Source organism: Trichosurus vulpecula, chromosome 1 (assembly GCF_011100635.1).
Source record: "Trichosurus vulpecula isolate mTriVul1 chromosome 1, mTriVul1.pri, whole genome shotgun sequence".
NCBI lineage: Eukaryota > Metazoa > Chordata > Mammalia > Diprotodontia > Phalangeridae > Trichosurus > Trichosurus vulpecula.
Window position 1 is genome coordinate 254,829,164 of NC_050573.1, and position 13,935 is coordinate 254,843,098.

General features: G+C 37.6%; 1 protein-coding gene across 1 annotated transcript in view; it reads left to right on the forward strand.

The window, feature by feature from the left end:
- Nucleotides 1-9,713, forward strand: part of MEP1B (meprin A subunit beta) — a 56,851-nt gene extending 47,138 nt beyond the window's left edge. The window contains exons 13-15 of the mRNA XM_036741542.1: nucleotides 504-651; nucleotides 3,719-3,923; nucleotides 9,490-9,713. Coding sequence (XP_036597437.1) covers nucleotides 504-651; nucleotides 3,719-3,923; nucleotides 9,490-9,507 — 371 coding nt within the window. The 3' untranslated portion in view covers nucleotides 9,508-9,713. The remainder of the gene's footprint in view (nucleotides 1-503; nucleotides 652-3,718; nucleotides 3,924-9,489) is intronic.
- Nucleotides 9,714-13,935: the final 4,222 nt, after the last annotated feature.

The following is a 13,935-nucleotide window of genomic DNA, read 5'->3' on the forward strand; positions in this document are numbered from 1 at the left end:
GGTGCTTTCTGATTATTAAAAGCAGGTAAAATGTGATAGCTCTGAGGACACACAGAATTATCTCTGCCAATTTCCCCATTCTGAAACCTCCTGAAACACACAGCATATCATGAGTTTCTGCATTAGAACGTCTATCTCTTCTACAATATCCTCATCAAGTGGTCATCTAGCCTCCTCTTGAAAATCTCCAGGGTTGGGGAACTCAGCTGCTAGTACCTCACTTTTCAGATGACCTCCTATTGATTCTGCTTATATGTTCTCTGTATCTAGTTACGTACATGTTGTCTGTTCTTTCTGTTCGAATGCATGCTTCTTGATGGTAAGGACATTTTTTATTTCCCTTTATTTCCCTGTCACTTAGCACCATGGCTGGCACATATTAAACACTTAATAAATGCATGTTGACTAATTGACTAGGTCTCAATTTCTCAATGGCTCTAAGTGTTCTGCCATGCTGATAATTCATAAACCAACCTCTATTCATGAACCCTTTTCTCCTTTAGATATATCAAATCTCCTTTCTACTGAACCATCACCTGTCCCTTCAAAGGAGCCAGTCACTCCAACGAATCCTGAAGCAAATCTCTGTGAGAACTTCGTTTGTCAGAATGATGGCGTCTGTGTTATCCGTGATGACAAAGCAGAATGCAGGTAAAAAGATAGCTTGTATCTTTAGGCATGCTTTGATTTATATGGCTTCTTCATGAAGTGTCTCCAGTTGTAAAAAAAAATGGGGGTTTGGAAGTTAATGAAGGGCATGTTCCATGCCTATATCCCTTGCAATGCAGCCCACATAATATTCATAGACTCTTACTATCATAGACTTACAGCTGGAAAGTACTGGAGGTGTCATTGAATCCAACCCTCTTATTTTACATATGAGGAAACTAAGGCCCATAGAGGTCACACAGGTAAAAGAGGCAGAGTCAGAATTTGAACCCAAATCCTTTGATTCTGAATACAGTGCCTTCTATTGTAGGTGCCATTGCACTGTAATTCATTTTATGTCTTCCAAGGGCTAGTAACGAAGAGAATGACATTGCTTATGAAATAATGAAAAACAGTCCACCAGGTTTTAATTCAAATGGGTTCTTACTTTTTGCTTTAGGAAGAAAGTTTATTCTTTATTGAAATAAAATTTTCATTTTTACCCTATTGTTCTGAAAAAAGATTTCTTCTCATTGAAATAACTTCTTATTTTTGGGGCGGTGGTGGTAGTAAGAGGGTTATAGCAGCATAGTCCCAGGTACTTTTAAAAAACTTATCATCTTCAAATAAAATTAATACAAAATTGTGAATCAGTGTAGTCCAGCAACTGTTACTTCCTTTTACTTCTTCAGACATCTTTGCTAGATCTTCTTCTATGTCTTGCCCACTAATTGTAGGTGTCCCTAACTGTGGATGGCCCTCTTTCCCTGCAAGGCATTATCCTGAACCCTCTTTTCTTCTCTCTTTATACTGTCTCTATTGTTGATGTCATTAGGTCCTATGGGTTCAATTAAGTCCCTATGCTGATGATATCAGATCTATTTATCCACTCCTGTTCTCTGTCCTGATTTCCACTCTCACACTATCATTGTGAGATATCTCAAATTGGATGTCCCATAGACATCTCCAGCTCAACATATTAAAAAAACCAGAGTTTATTATTTTTTTCCCCAAACTCTTTGCTCACCTTCACATTACTGTCAAGGACAACATCATCCTCCCAGTCATCCAGGCTGTCATCCATGGTGTGATTGTTGACTCCTGATGTGTAATCACCCCAAAGTGAAGTGGGAAGAACGTGATTAGAGCAATGAATATTTCCCAGTCTTTATATGTGCTTTTGGGACAGTACAGTGGAAAACGAGAAACAGTGCCTGTGGGATGAAGAACTTTCCTTAAATCCAGTAAGACTTGATTATTTTAAGTCCTGTCTCAGAAGAATACTGTCTATACAACCCTTGGAAAGTCATTTGACCTCTCAGGGGTCTACAGTCTAGATAACAGATAGCTTTCTGAGGCTCTAAGTTGCAGAGAAAGTACTGACAAGAAGGTACGATCAGTAGAAATCTTCATCTGATTGAGACTCCCTTTTATCAATAAAATATAAAATAAAATAAAAAAAGATTAGTCACTATCCCTATCCTAAAAAGTATAATTATAAATTTAGAAGGTATCCAAACACCTTATGTTTGTTCAATGTTAATAACATAGTTCAATATTAATAAAACAAAAGTCATATCATCCTAAGGCAGCTATGGAAAGATGAATACTTCCTTGTCAAAAAGGAAGAAGACTGATAGATGTTCTCCAGGGTACAGGATTAATAAATCAAACAACAAATATTTATTAAGCACCTACTATGTGTCAGATACTTTGCTAGGTATGTAAGTACATCTAATAAAACAACCCCTATTCTTAATAAGCCTATGTTCTATGTATAAAAATATACACAGCAGAACTATACAGTGAATAAATATAAATATATCCTAAAGTATTAAATAGAAGCTTATGTGAAAGGGAGGTCACTAGTAGCTGGGAAGATCAGGAAAGGCTTCATGCAGAGGACAATGCCTGAGCTGCATCTTACAGTAAAAGAGGGACTCTGTGAGGTGAAGGTGAGGAGAGAGAACATTCCAGGCATGAGGAATAGCTAGTGAAAAGGAAGAAGGACAGGCTCAGAGTTGGGAAACATAGCGATGTATACGAGGAACAGAGAGAAGCCGGTTTGGCTAGATCTCACACTGTAGGAGGGGGAGTACCACCCAATGAAGTTGGCAAGATAGGTTGGGGCCAGATTGTGCCAGACTTTAAATGCTAAACAATGGAGCTTGTAACGTGTCCCAGAATCAATAGGAGGCCCCTGGAATTGGATAAGAATGGGAGTCACATCGTCTACACTTAAGGAAAGTTACTTTGGCAGCAGCGTGTAGGATGGGAGATATGAGGCAGGGAGACCAGTTAGGAGACTGTTCAATATCATGTTCTGACCCTGTCACTCATTGGCTATGTAACCTTAGGCAGGTCACTTCAACCCCTTGGGCCTCAGGTTCCTCTTCTACGAAATGAGGGGGTTCAACTGGATCATCTCAAAAGTCTCTTCTAGATCTACATTTTCTGATTCTACCCATGCAACGAACTCTTATGGGTACACCACACTGTCCTTCTTTGAAGGAAAAAGATCACAACTATATAACATATACACAGCATGATATATGTATATGTATTTGTATATACATGTGTATAGGAATGTCCTTGCTAAGTTTGCTACAGATAGCAGTCCCACTCATTAGCTAATTTTATTTGAGTCTTGGAGTTTTTCTAGTACCAGTTGGAGAGCAGTTTCATTCTCTCTGACTCACTGCATCTCTGTGGTTTCCATAAGAGAGGCCAGGCTTTGGAAATTTGGGACGTCTTAGGTTCAGATCTATTCACTGCTTTCCCCATTGCTGGCTGCTCTGCCATTCTCCTCTAACTTGCTGCTTCTTTCCACATGTCAGGGGTGGGATGATACATAACTCTCTTTCTCTTCAGGATGTATTTTAGGCTCTCAATATTGTAGTCAGACATAACACGATTAAACAATTTCAACTCAACAAATATGTTTTTTCCAGTGATCTTTCCTGCTGTAGAGTTATTGACCCTCTGAACGTAAGTGTGTTGAATGTTAACCAAATAACTATTGAAGTATATCTTGTTACAATATTTCAGAGTCCAAGGTCTTATTCTCTAGGTGTCAATCAGGGAAAGACTGGTGGTATGTTGGAGAAAAATGTGAGACTAAGGGCTCCACCAGGGACACCATCGTTATCGCAGTTTCATCCACTGTGGCTGTATTTGCTGTTATGCTGATAGTGACTCTTGTGAGCATCTACTGTGTTAAGAAGAAATACAGAAAAATGAGCAGTGCCAATATATCTGATATGACCTTAGGAAATGTAAGTATGCAATAATGTAATAGGACAAAATGTTAAAGGGAAACCATATTCTGAGTCACCATAATAAAGTATAATCTTGGTCTCAGAGGACAGATAATGAAATTATGTGTCCTCTCCTCTTGGTGCAGATGTGTGGGACTATGGGGGCAGAAAAAATACTTGTGGTCATCATAGCATTGGCTTTTACATGATTGTTTTTTTTTTGTTATAAGTGAGGGTTCAGTTTTGGAGGGATAGCAAGATACAACTCCCCAAAATTAAAAACAAATTCATCGATGGAACTTATTTTTAAAAAGAAAGACACAGACTGTAAGCACAGGGCTCCAAGGATTTCCTTCTAGCTCCTAAGACTTTTTTTTTCTATGTGCAAGAAATTTTGACAGGTGATATTATTATCCTTATTTTATAAAAGAGGGAAATGAGACAGACAGAGATTAAGTGACTCGCCTAGGGTCACACAGCTAGTAGCTGCCTGAAGTAATACTTGAATTTAGGTCTTCTGACTCTAGGCTAAGTGTTTTATCCTCTATACTGTTTCTTAAGGACATAAGACCAGCTCATGTTATATAACAAGGGTCGAAGGTTGGATTTCAATCCAGTTCTTCCTGTTTCCAAGCCTACAACTCTCTATATTATTGAAAAGGCTCTATAAGCAACTGGAAGCTATTGGAAATTTTTGAGTGGGGGGAGTCAGGATGACATGTTTAGTCTCCATGTTAGCAATATGAATTGAAAACCATGAATTGAAAACCATGGGATGGTTGGATTGAAAAGGGAAGAAAATGAAGACAAGAAGATTAATTAGGAGGCCATTGCAAGAGTCCAAGTGAAAGGTGGCTGCAGTGGTACAGTTGATAGAGTCCTGGGCCCAGAATCAGGAAGTTGTTGTTTAGTCATTTGTCAGTCATGTCTGACTTTGTGACCTCATTTGGGATTTTCTCGGTAAAGATACTGGAGCGATTTGCCATTTCCTTCTCCACCTCATTTTATGGATGAGAAACTGAGGCAAACAAGGTTAAGTGACTTCCCAAGGGTCACACAGCTAGTAAGCGTATGAGGTCAGATTTGAACGAAGAAAGACGAGTCTTCCTGACTCCAGGTCCAGCACTCTATCCACTGTGCCACTGACCTGAATTCAAATGTGACCTCAGATACATACTAGCTGTATGACCCTGGGCAAGTCATTTAACCTCCATCTGCCACACTTTCTTCATTGGTAAAATGAGTATAATCTCACCTACCTAAGGTTGTTGTGAGGATTAAATGAGATACTATTTGTAAAGAGCAGTGTAAACCTTAAAATAGCTATATAAATACTAGCTCTTATTATTAAGGTGATAAAAGCTTGAATTAAGGTGATGGCCATGTACATGAGAAAAGAAAGTCAACCATTCAAGAGATATTGCGAAAGTAACACAAATAAGACACAGCAACTGATTAGATATAAGGCAATATATAGTTTAGGAAGGTTCCAATGTTACAAGCCACAGTGACTGGAAGGATAATGGTGGCTTTGAAAGAAATGGGGAAGTTTGGAACAGGGAAAAAATTATTTATTTAATTTTAAAATTATTAATTTAATTCATTCCATTGGTCAAAATTCTTCTCCACGACTTGACTAGAGCATAAATTAATTCAATGCGAAGTTATACATGACAGTTATATGAGACTTCATGCCGTCTTGGGGAGGGAGGGGAGAGGGAGGGGAGAAAAACTGGAACTCAAAACTATGTAGAACCATGTGTGGTAAACTAAAAATAAATAAAGGAAAAAAAAATTATTAATTTATTTTAAACTTAAATAAAAAACAAATACATAATAAAAGAAAAAGAAATTTATTATAAGCTCAAATATTAAAACTTAAATACAAAATAAGAAAAGAAAAAAAAGCGTTCCTGTGTGCACAGCAGAACATAAGGGAGGGTTCAAAATGTACAGAAATAAATATCTATTTCTAGGAAGCCTATATAATAAATACTATGCATTATGTTCAGAGCTGTCCATCTTTTCTTTGCTTCCTTGTAAGTTTTCTTTTGTTCTGTGCTGTATACTTTTTACTTTGCTCTTTTTTCCCTTTTCTTTCTACCCCCCCTACCAAAGGTACAATTAAGTACACATATAGACATATAGACATATATATACACACATACATATATGTGCATATACACACAAAGATATATACACATACATATATGCACTTATATACACATACATATACTTAGATATCTATAATTAGTCATACATAGACATATACATTCATATGCATCTATGTAAGACTATACTATACTTGTCTTCTGTTTCTCTGAGGGTGGATAACCTCTTCATAAGTCTGAGTTTTTCCATATTTTTCTAGGCCCACCAATTCATCATATCCTACACCATGATAATATTCCATCTTTCTACTGTCTAGTTATTTTAAATAATCTAAAACAGTATTGATTAATATGGCTGACATATAGTATAGTTTCCCTATTTTTTCTTATGATTAAATCTATTATAGCTTTAACTTTGTCTAAGATCATGATTACTACCCCTGCTTTTTTCCCTAATAAATTCTACTCCTGATCTTTATTTTATGTTTGTGTGCATCAATTATTTCCTATCCCTCCTGACTCCTCTGCTTTACTTCTACCAGCTACCTTGCCTTCCTATTACTTAACCTACCCTGCCCCCTCCAAGGATCCCTCCCTTATCCGCCCCACCTTCCCTATCCCCTTAGCCTTTTATTTCTTTCTGAATTTAGAAGACTTTTATACCCTTTTAGATATATATGTATTGTTCCCTCTTAAACTCATTACTGATGAAAGTAGGATTCCAGAACTAATAGCTCTCCTCCCGCATCTAATTCCTCTGTGTCAGTTCTTCCTCTAGCACCTCATTTGTATGAAATAATTATTCTTTTTACCTGTTCCTAAACAGTTCTACTTTTTAAAATCATGTCATACTCAGGGCTACCCCAATCTTTCTAATGAACTACCCAATTACTAATAACAATCTTAGACATGTTTTATATTTCCTCATATAAAAGGTAAACCAGTCTGTCCTTATTGAGTATTGTATATATTCATATATAATACACACATATATGTATATATTTGGAATCATCTGAATAGAAATGATAACTAGACAGTATGAATTAAAGAGGTCAATATCAAAAGAATGTAGAGAGAGAAGCCCAACCCTGAACCTCAGGGGACACATACATTGCATACTTCTTTATCAGATCCCATTTTATAGCTGATTTATCTAAAGTTATGGCAGAAAATCTTTCTAAGCTTATCAAAAAGCAAGGCATAGCAAAACAATAAATTTAGTAACAGATTTATCATTTTAGAGATAAAACTGTACCTGAAAGTTTTATGGAGTCTACAAGTTGTTTTATGGATGTTAAATCTGATGCCAAGAGATTTCATGTAAGCTGAGACCAGATCCAATGGGTAAACATGCTGAAACTTCTTCCTGCAGCTAAGGTTGGAAGGTTGGTAGGGTTGAATAGAATCAAAGTCAAGGTTGAGGAATGGAACTAAAGAAGAGAGGAATGTGACTAAAGAAGAGAGGACCGCTTAGATTATACAGGCGGGGCAACCCAAGACATTTCCCAGTGAAAGTACAAGCGTTACTTAAGATATGAAAAGTCTCTAGTCTAGGCAATAAAACAGATCATCATCATTGTAGCATATACATATATATGCATATATATACTCAACTCATTATCTTTTTCCTTAAACTCTCCTCTTTTTATAATTTCCCTGTTTCTATTGAGGGGGACCACTATTCTCCCCTTCACCCAGGCTTATAACCTAGTTCCATCTAAACTTCTCACTCTCTCACTCTCCATATATTTTCAGCTTCTAAGTGCTGTCAATTCTATTTTTGTAATTTCTCTCCTATATTCACTACTGTACTCTAATACTGCCTACCCCCCTGGATCAGGATCTCCTCAACTGACACCTGGACTACTACTGTAATAGCCTTTTGGTTGGCTTCCTGCATTTAGTCTCTCTCCATTCCAGCCAGCTGTCAGATTGTTTTCCTAAAGCATAGATCTGATTATGTCACACACACACATGCACGCACGCATGCACACTACCACCTTCATTCAATAAATTCCAATGACTCCTCATTACCTCCAGGATCAAATTAAAAAATTCTTTGACTTTAAAAGCTCTTCGTAACCTGGCCTCTTCTGACCTTTCCCATCTTATTACACCTCATTTCCCTCCCAGTACTCTACAATCCGGTGACTTACCTCCTTGCTCTTCCTCATACAATATACTCACTCCATCTCCCAACTCTGTCCATTTTCACTGGTTGTCCCTTATGCCTGGAGCTCTCTTTTCTCATCTCAGTCTCTGGCTTCCCTGGCTTCCTTTGGGTGTCAGCTGAAAGGCTTTCTCAACAAAAAGCCTTTTCCATTCCTCTTTAATGCTAGCACCTTCCCTCAGAGACTACCATCAATTTATCTTGCATTTGTCTCATTTGTACATGTTTGCATGTTGTTTCTCAACATTAGTTCCTGGAGAGCAGGGTTGGTTTTTTGTCTTTCTTTGTATCACTAGCACTTAGCACAGTGCCTGGCACATAGTTGGTACGTGCTTAATAAATGCTTGTTGACTTGACTTGATATAGTTATTTAAGGTAGATAAAGCACTTAACATATGCCTTCTCATTTTGATCCTCACAATAACCCTCCAAGGTAGGTGCTATAATTATCTCTATTTTACAGCTAAGGTAGAAAAGAAGTGGGCAAGTAAAAATATTTTTTTTTAAAAAGGAGAAGATAGCAATTTATGTTTATGTAATGCTTTATGGTTTACATGGATTTTTTCTCATAATGATCTTGAAAAAATGTAATATAAGTACTAATATTCTCATCTTAATGGGGAAATTGGGCCTGGAAAGAATGAAATGTGTTAAAGAAGGAGATTCTGGGGGATGTTTAATAGGGAATGGTAAGCCAAGGTCCAGGACCATCCTACCAAATGAAGGCTATCTGTTTTAACCTTAATTACTTTTCTACAAGTGAGGAACCATCTTAAAACTTTAAACAGTCATAGCTATCTCATTGCTAACAGCGAGGAATAATTGGAGCAGACTAAAGTGATCTGTGAAAACTTGCGCCTACCCGTTTGACATTTCATAATCTTTGTAAAGGGAACCCAACAGGTCAGATCAATCATTTGGGCAATCTCTCCTGTCTCACATTTTCCTAGAGCTCTTTTTCTTGTTTCTTTTTTGACCCTTTCATATCGTGCTTGTTTCTTATATGTTGTATTAGATTGTAAGTCCCTCGAGGGTAGAGACGGGGTGATTTTTTTCATCTTTGTATCCCCAGTGCCTAGCATATTGCCTTGCTCATAAGATTTAAGAGATGTTCCTTGAATTCAGTCAGTTGAATTTGGTGAATCTCAGAGGCAGTGGGTATGGCTAGATGCCATCGTGGAATGATTCCAGAAAGCCATTGATAAGGACTTCATTTAAAAATTAGACCATTTCATTGGGATTCATTCAAATTATAACTTTCACATTTATGAATCGTGCTATGTATTGTTCTCTCTCCTTTTAGAAGAACACATCTTTCTGAAAATATTTTTGAAGATATTAAACAGCAACAACATCGACAACAAAAATAAATTGGAAAATGCCTTGCCTACTCATCATGGATTCACCCAGGAACAAATTTCAGCTGTGGGAAATGACAGTTTTTGTAACTTGTAATCATTTTTACTCTTCTGAAAATATGCTCTCAGTCAATAATTGGAAGTATTATCAATGGATTTTCTTTTTCATAAAAGTAATTCAAGTATGATTTCAGTTGTTTTGACCTGTTTGGAAGAAATAGCTCAGGCTGTTTGTAAGGAAATTCCCTGCCCATCCCCGGGCTTTTCAACCCTTCAGAACTGATTTATTAAGTCATCAACCCCGATTCTTGAGGTGTCAGGAATGGCATCTTTCCACAACTGCAGTTATTGTGTCATTTAGAGTCATCTTTTGTTCCACCTTTGGCCAGAGGCAGCCTATCTCTCTGGCTGAGGATTTGGGATTGGGTTTAACAATAAATGCAATGAGCACTGGATTTGGTGTCAGAGAAGCTAGATTTGAATCCTGGTTCTGCTACTTTGCTTTCTTTATGACTAGAGCAGTACTCATAGGAGGCCTCAGTTTCTTTACCTTGAGAATGAGAGTATTGTACTCTCTTCCACCTCATATCCAATTAGTTAATAATTCCTGCTGAATCTACCTCTGCAAAATCTCTTTCATTCCTCTCATCCTCTGCCCCAGCATGGGTTCATGCCCAGAAAAGCAATGAGATCTATAGAAGAAAGGATTAGAAAGGCAATCCATAGCTCGGCAAAATAGTTATTAAACCTTGCTCAAACAACAGACTCCATGAAAATTAGAATTGACCAAACAGAAGCCAATTACTTCATGAGAAAGCAGGAAATATTAAAACAAAATCAAAGGCTGAAAACATTGAAGAAAGTGTGAAATATATCTTGGCAAAAAGAATTTACCTGGAAAACAGATGGAAGAGCAAAAAATTGAGAATTATCAAACTATTTTACCCTGTGACCAAAACAAGACATCATATCTTAAGAAATCTTTTTAAAATAAAAATTGCCAAAAAAATTGCCTAGATCGGTTAGAACCAGAAGGCCAACTGGAAATAGAAAGAATTCACCCATCCTCTCCTGAAAGAAACCCCCAAATGAAAACACTCAGGAATATTATAGCCCAAATCCAGTACTTCCCAGTCAAAGAAGAAATATGCATGCAGCCAGAAAGTAAGAATTCAAGTTGCAAGGAACCACAATCAGAATCACAAGTGACTTAGGAGTTATCATTATATAGGAGCAGAGAACTTGGAATGCGATATTCCAAATGGCAAAGAATAACTTACCTAGCAAAGCTGAGTATAATGCTGCAAGGGAAACATGCATTTTTAATGAAATAGAGGACTTCAAAACATTCCTGAAAAAAAGACCAAAGCAACTGGTCTTTCTTCACACTTTTTTTTTTTTTGCAGGGGGGAAGGCAGGGGAATTGGGGTTAAGTGACTTACCTAAGGTCACACAGCTAGTAAATGTGTCAAGTGTCTGAGGCCGGATTTGAACTCAGTTTCTTCACACTTTCTATGGAGAAACTTTGAAGTAAAGAAAAGTACTCTGTTAGTACATTAACTGTATTTCTATGCCTTTGTCTTGGACTTTGCTAAGAATTTCCTATAATCATGTCTTGGTTGTTTGTGGGGCAAGAAGTTTGTTTAAGAAAAGGTGCATTCATCAGGATCTTTAGTGTCTCCAATTATTTATGTCATCAGTTAAGGAATAAGATAGTGCCAGCTGCCCAGGCTTGACTTTCCCCTCAACTCTATGGAGAGGAGTGAGGAATCATCAACAGAAAAAGTCCAGATGATGCATACATTCATCAGGTGCATCCACAAGGTGGCAAAGGAAATAAACCAATTGGTTGCACATTTGAGTTCAGCTAATATTCACATATGTGTAGGTCTGAGTAACTTGTGTATTCCTAGGTACAAAAGGACACAAACTCTGAAGATAATGGATCATTTAATGGGTCATAATATGTGTGAAGTCTTGGGCAAAGCTGATTAATTCTTAGGTTGGTGGTGTGCCTTAGTGTGACCTAGGATCAAGATTGAGTCTGGCATGCAGGATTGGCTGTCACATATATCCTCAGCTGTAACTAGAGAGCAGCAATCAATCAATGAGCAAACCTTTATTAAGTCCTACTACGTGCCAGGCACTGTGCTAGGGACTGATGATACAAAGGCAAAAATAAACAGCACCTGATCTCAAAGAACTTACATTTTATTAAACACTACAAGGACCAGGCTCATCAGCTGACACAAAAATTTGTTCCTTTGAGGTATTCTTAAATTCCAGTCTTTCTTTTATGTTGATGGGGCTTTGACCCAGGAGCCAAAATCTGGTAAGGGGTGGTGTGATACATTTCCCTAATGCTAGAGTCCAGAGCCCACCATCCCCATGCTTTACTTCACAGTTTCCTATCAGCCCATGTACCCTGATGGGTTGTGCCATGGAAAAGGTGAAGGAATTGCTGATGGCAGAGACTGGGAGAGGAGAAAAAAGGAACAGGTCACCCATTCTTCCCTGACAACTGTACTCTTGTGCACTTGGCCCAAATGGCTTCTCTCCACCCCACCCCACCTTTTCCCCATACTCTCATCCTCATGTAGCTCAATTTTAATTGAGCTGGACCAGTGCTTTATTTGCTTAGGCAGAACTCATTGCCTCATTTGCCTATGAGCTCTAGGCATAGACATGCTCTCTTCTAGTGTGAGCTTTTGATAAATGACAATAATGAAAATAAAAATACAAATAACAAAAATGAAAATAACTTCCAACTTTATAGGCAAGTTTTAATTGCTTAATGCTCAGCGATTTCCAACTTGAACATGAGATAGAGATGATCTTTAGGAATTAGATTTTAGGTTCTATGACCATAAGAGAAAAGATTTCCAGTTTCATGCGTATGAAGGTACCCACACAGAATATCAAGGCACAAACATGAAAACTGATTTTTGCTAGTTCATTTTACATGAATACCTGGAAACAAAATTTTTGGTTAATGGTTAAGGTCAAAGTTTAAAATTGTTGATATTAAACTTCTTTTTTGGGGGGGTGTAGGCAGGAGAAGGGAGCGTGAGAACATTTATTTGCCTTTATTTAAATAAACTATATTCATTTCTAGTCAAACAGGTCTGTTTGCCTTTGTGACAATTACTCTGAGACTAAGACTGCACCTACAATTCTAAATCAGTCAAGGAAATGGAAAGTGAGCAGAAATTGGGGGTTTTAGATCTAACAAAATATAGGATGTTACCAAACTTTATAGGGATCCAGTCCAACCTTTGGCAAAGCTCTGGTGGGTGAACAGCATTCCTGACTTCCTAGACTGGACACTTGGCCTTTATTCTTTGTCGGAAACCTACTTTCAAATTAAATTAAATTGAACTGAATTCAATAAGCATTTGTTAATTATGTAATCAGTGCCAGACTCAGTGCTAGGCACTGGGGATACAAAAACAAAAACAAACAAAAAAGGAAGCCCTCCTTGTCTTCAGGGAGCTTCTTTTTAACTGAAGAATGAAGCAGGTACTTAGATAATTAAATGAAAAATGTATGTAAGAAGAATAAGGCCTGAGGACTCCTATATGGGATATGATTTTTAGGAGGAAGTTAGGGTTGTCTCTGGTCTCCCATATGTAAATTTTACACAAATTGGTTCCCTTGGGTGAGAAATATCATTAATTCCATGGGAGGAAGCTTATATCCATAATGGAATGCTAGTGAATGTATAGGTGAGGTATTGCTAAAAGGGGAGATATCTATAGGAGGGGAATGCAGGGATGTACCAGCTAAGCATTCCAGAAGGGTACTCCTCTCTCCATATACCCCGAACACATTTGGAAAGAATTTTAGTTTAAGAAATTCCCTTGAGATTAGAATATCTCTCTCTCTCTCTCTCTCTCTCTCTCTCTCTCTCTCTCTCCCCCTCCTTCCCTCCCTCTCCTGCTTATGACTTTGAGGTAGCTAAGAAAGACTAGAGCAGAGTAATCCAAAGGGTTTGTGTTCTCCTTGGGAAGAAACCATTCCTCTGCCATAGGAGGGAGAAAGATGCTACCCAGATGACATGGAAAACTCCTTTGGCCTTCAGGAAGGGCACGGCTCTGGGGAAAATAAGCCCCCAGCAGATATAGATTTTGTGGATATTAAACTCACTACAGCACTGTCTTTGGTCCTTTCCATTTCTAGATCCCTGATTCTATGATCCTATGATTGATTGATAGAAATGAAATTTGAGATGTATTTATTGGTTATGTTGAGTTTGAGATATCTGGAGATCCAGGTGAACTCGCTGGTAATATGGAAATTTAGTTTAGATGATACACACACATATATACAATGTATATTTATATATAATATTAATGTATATACATTATATACAGTGTATATACAGATACATA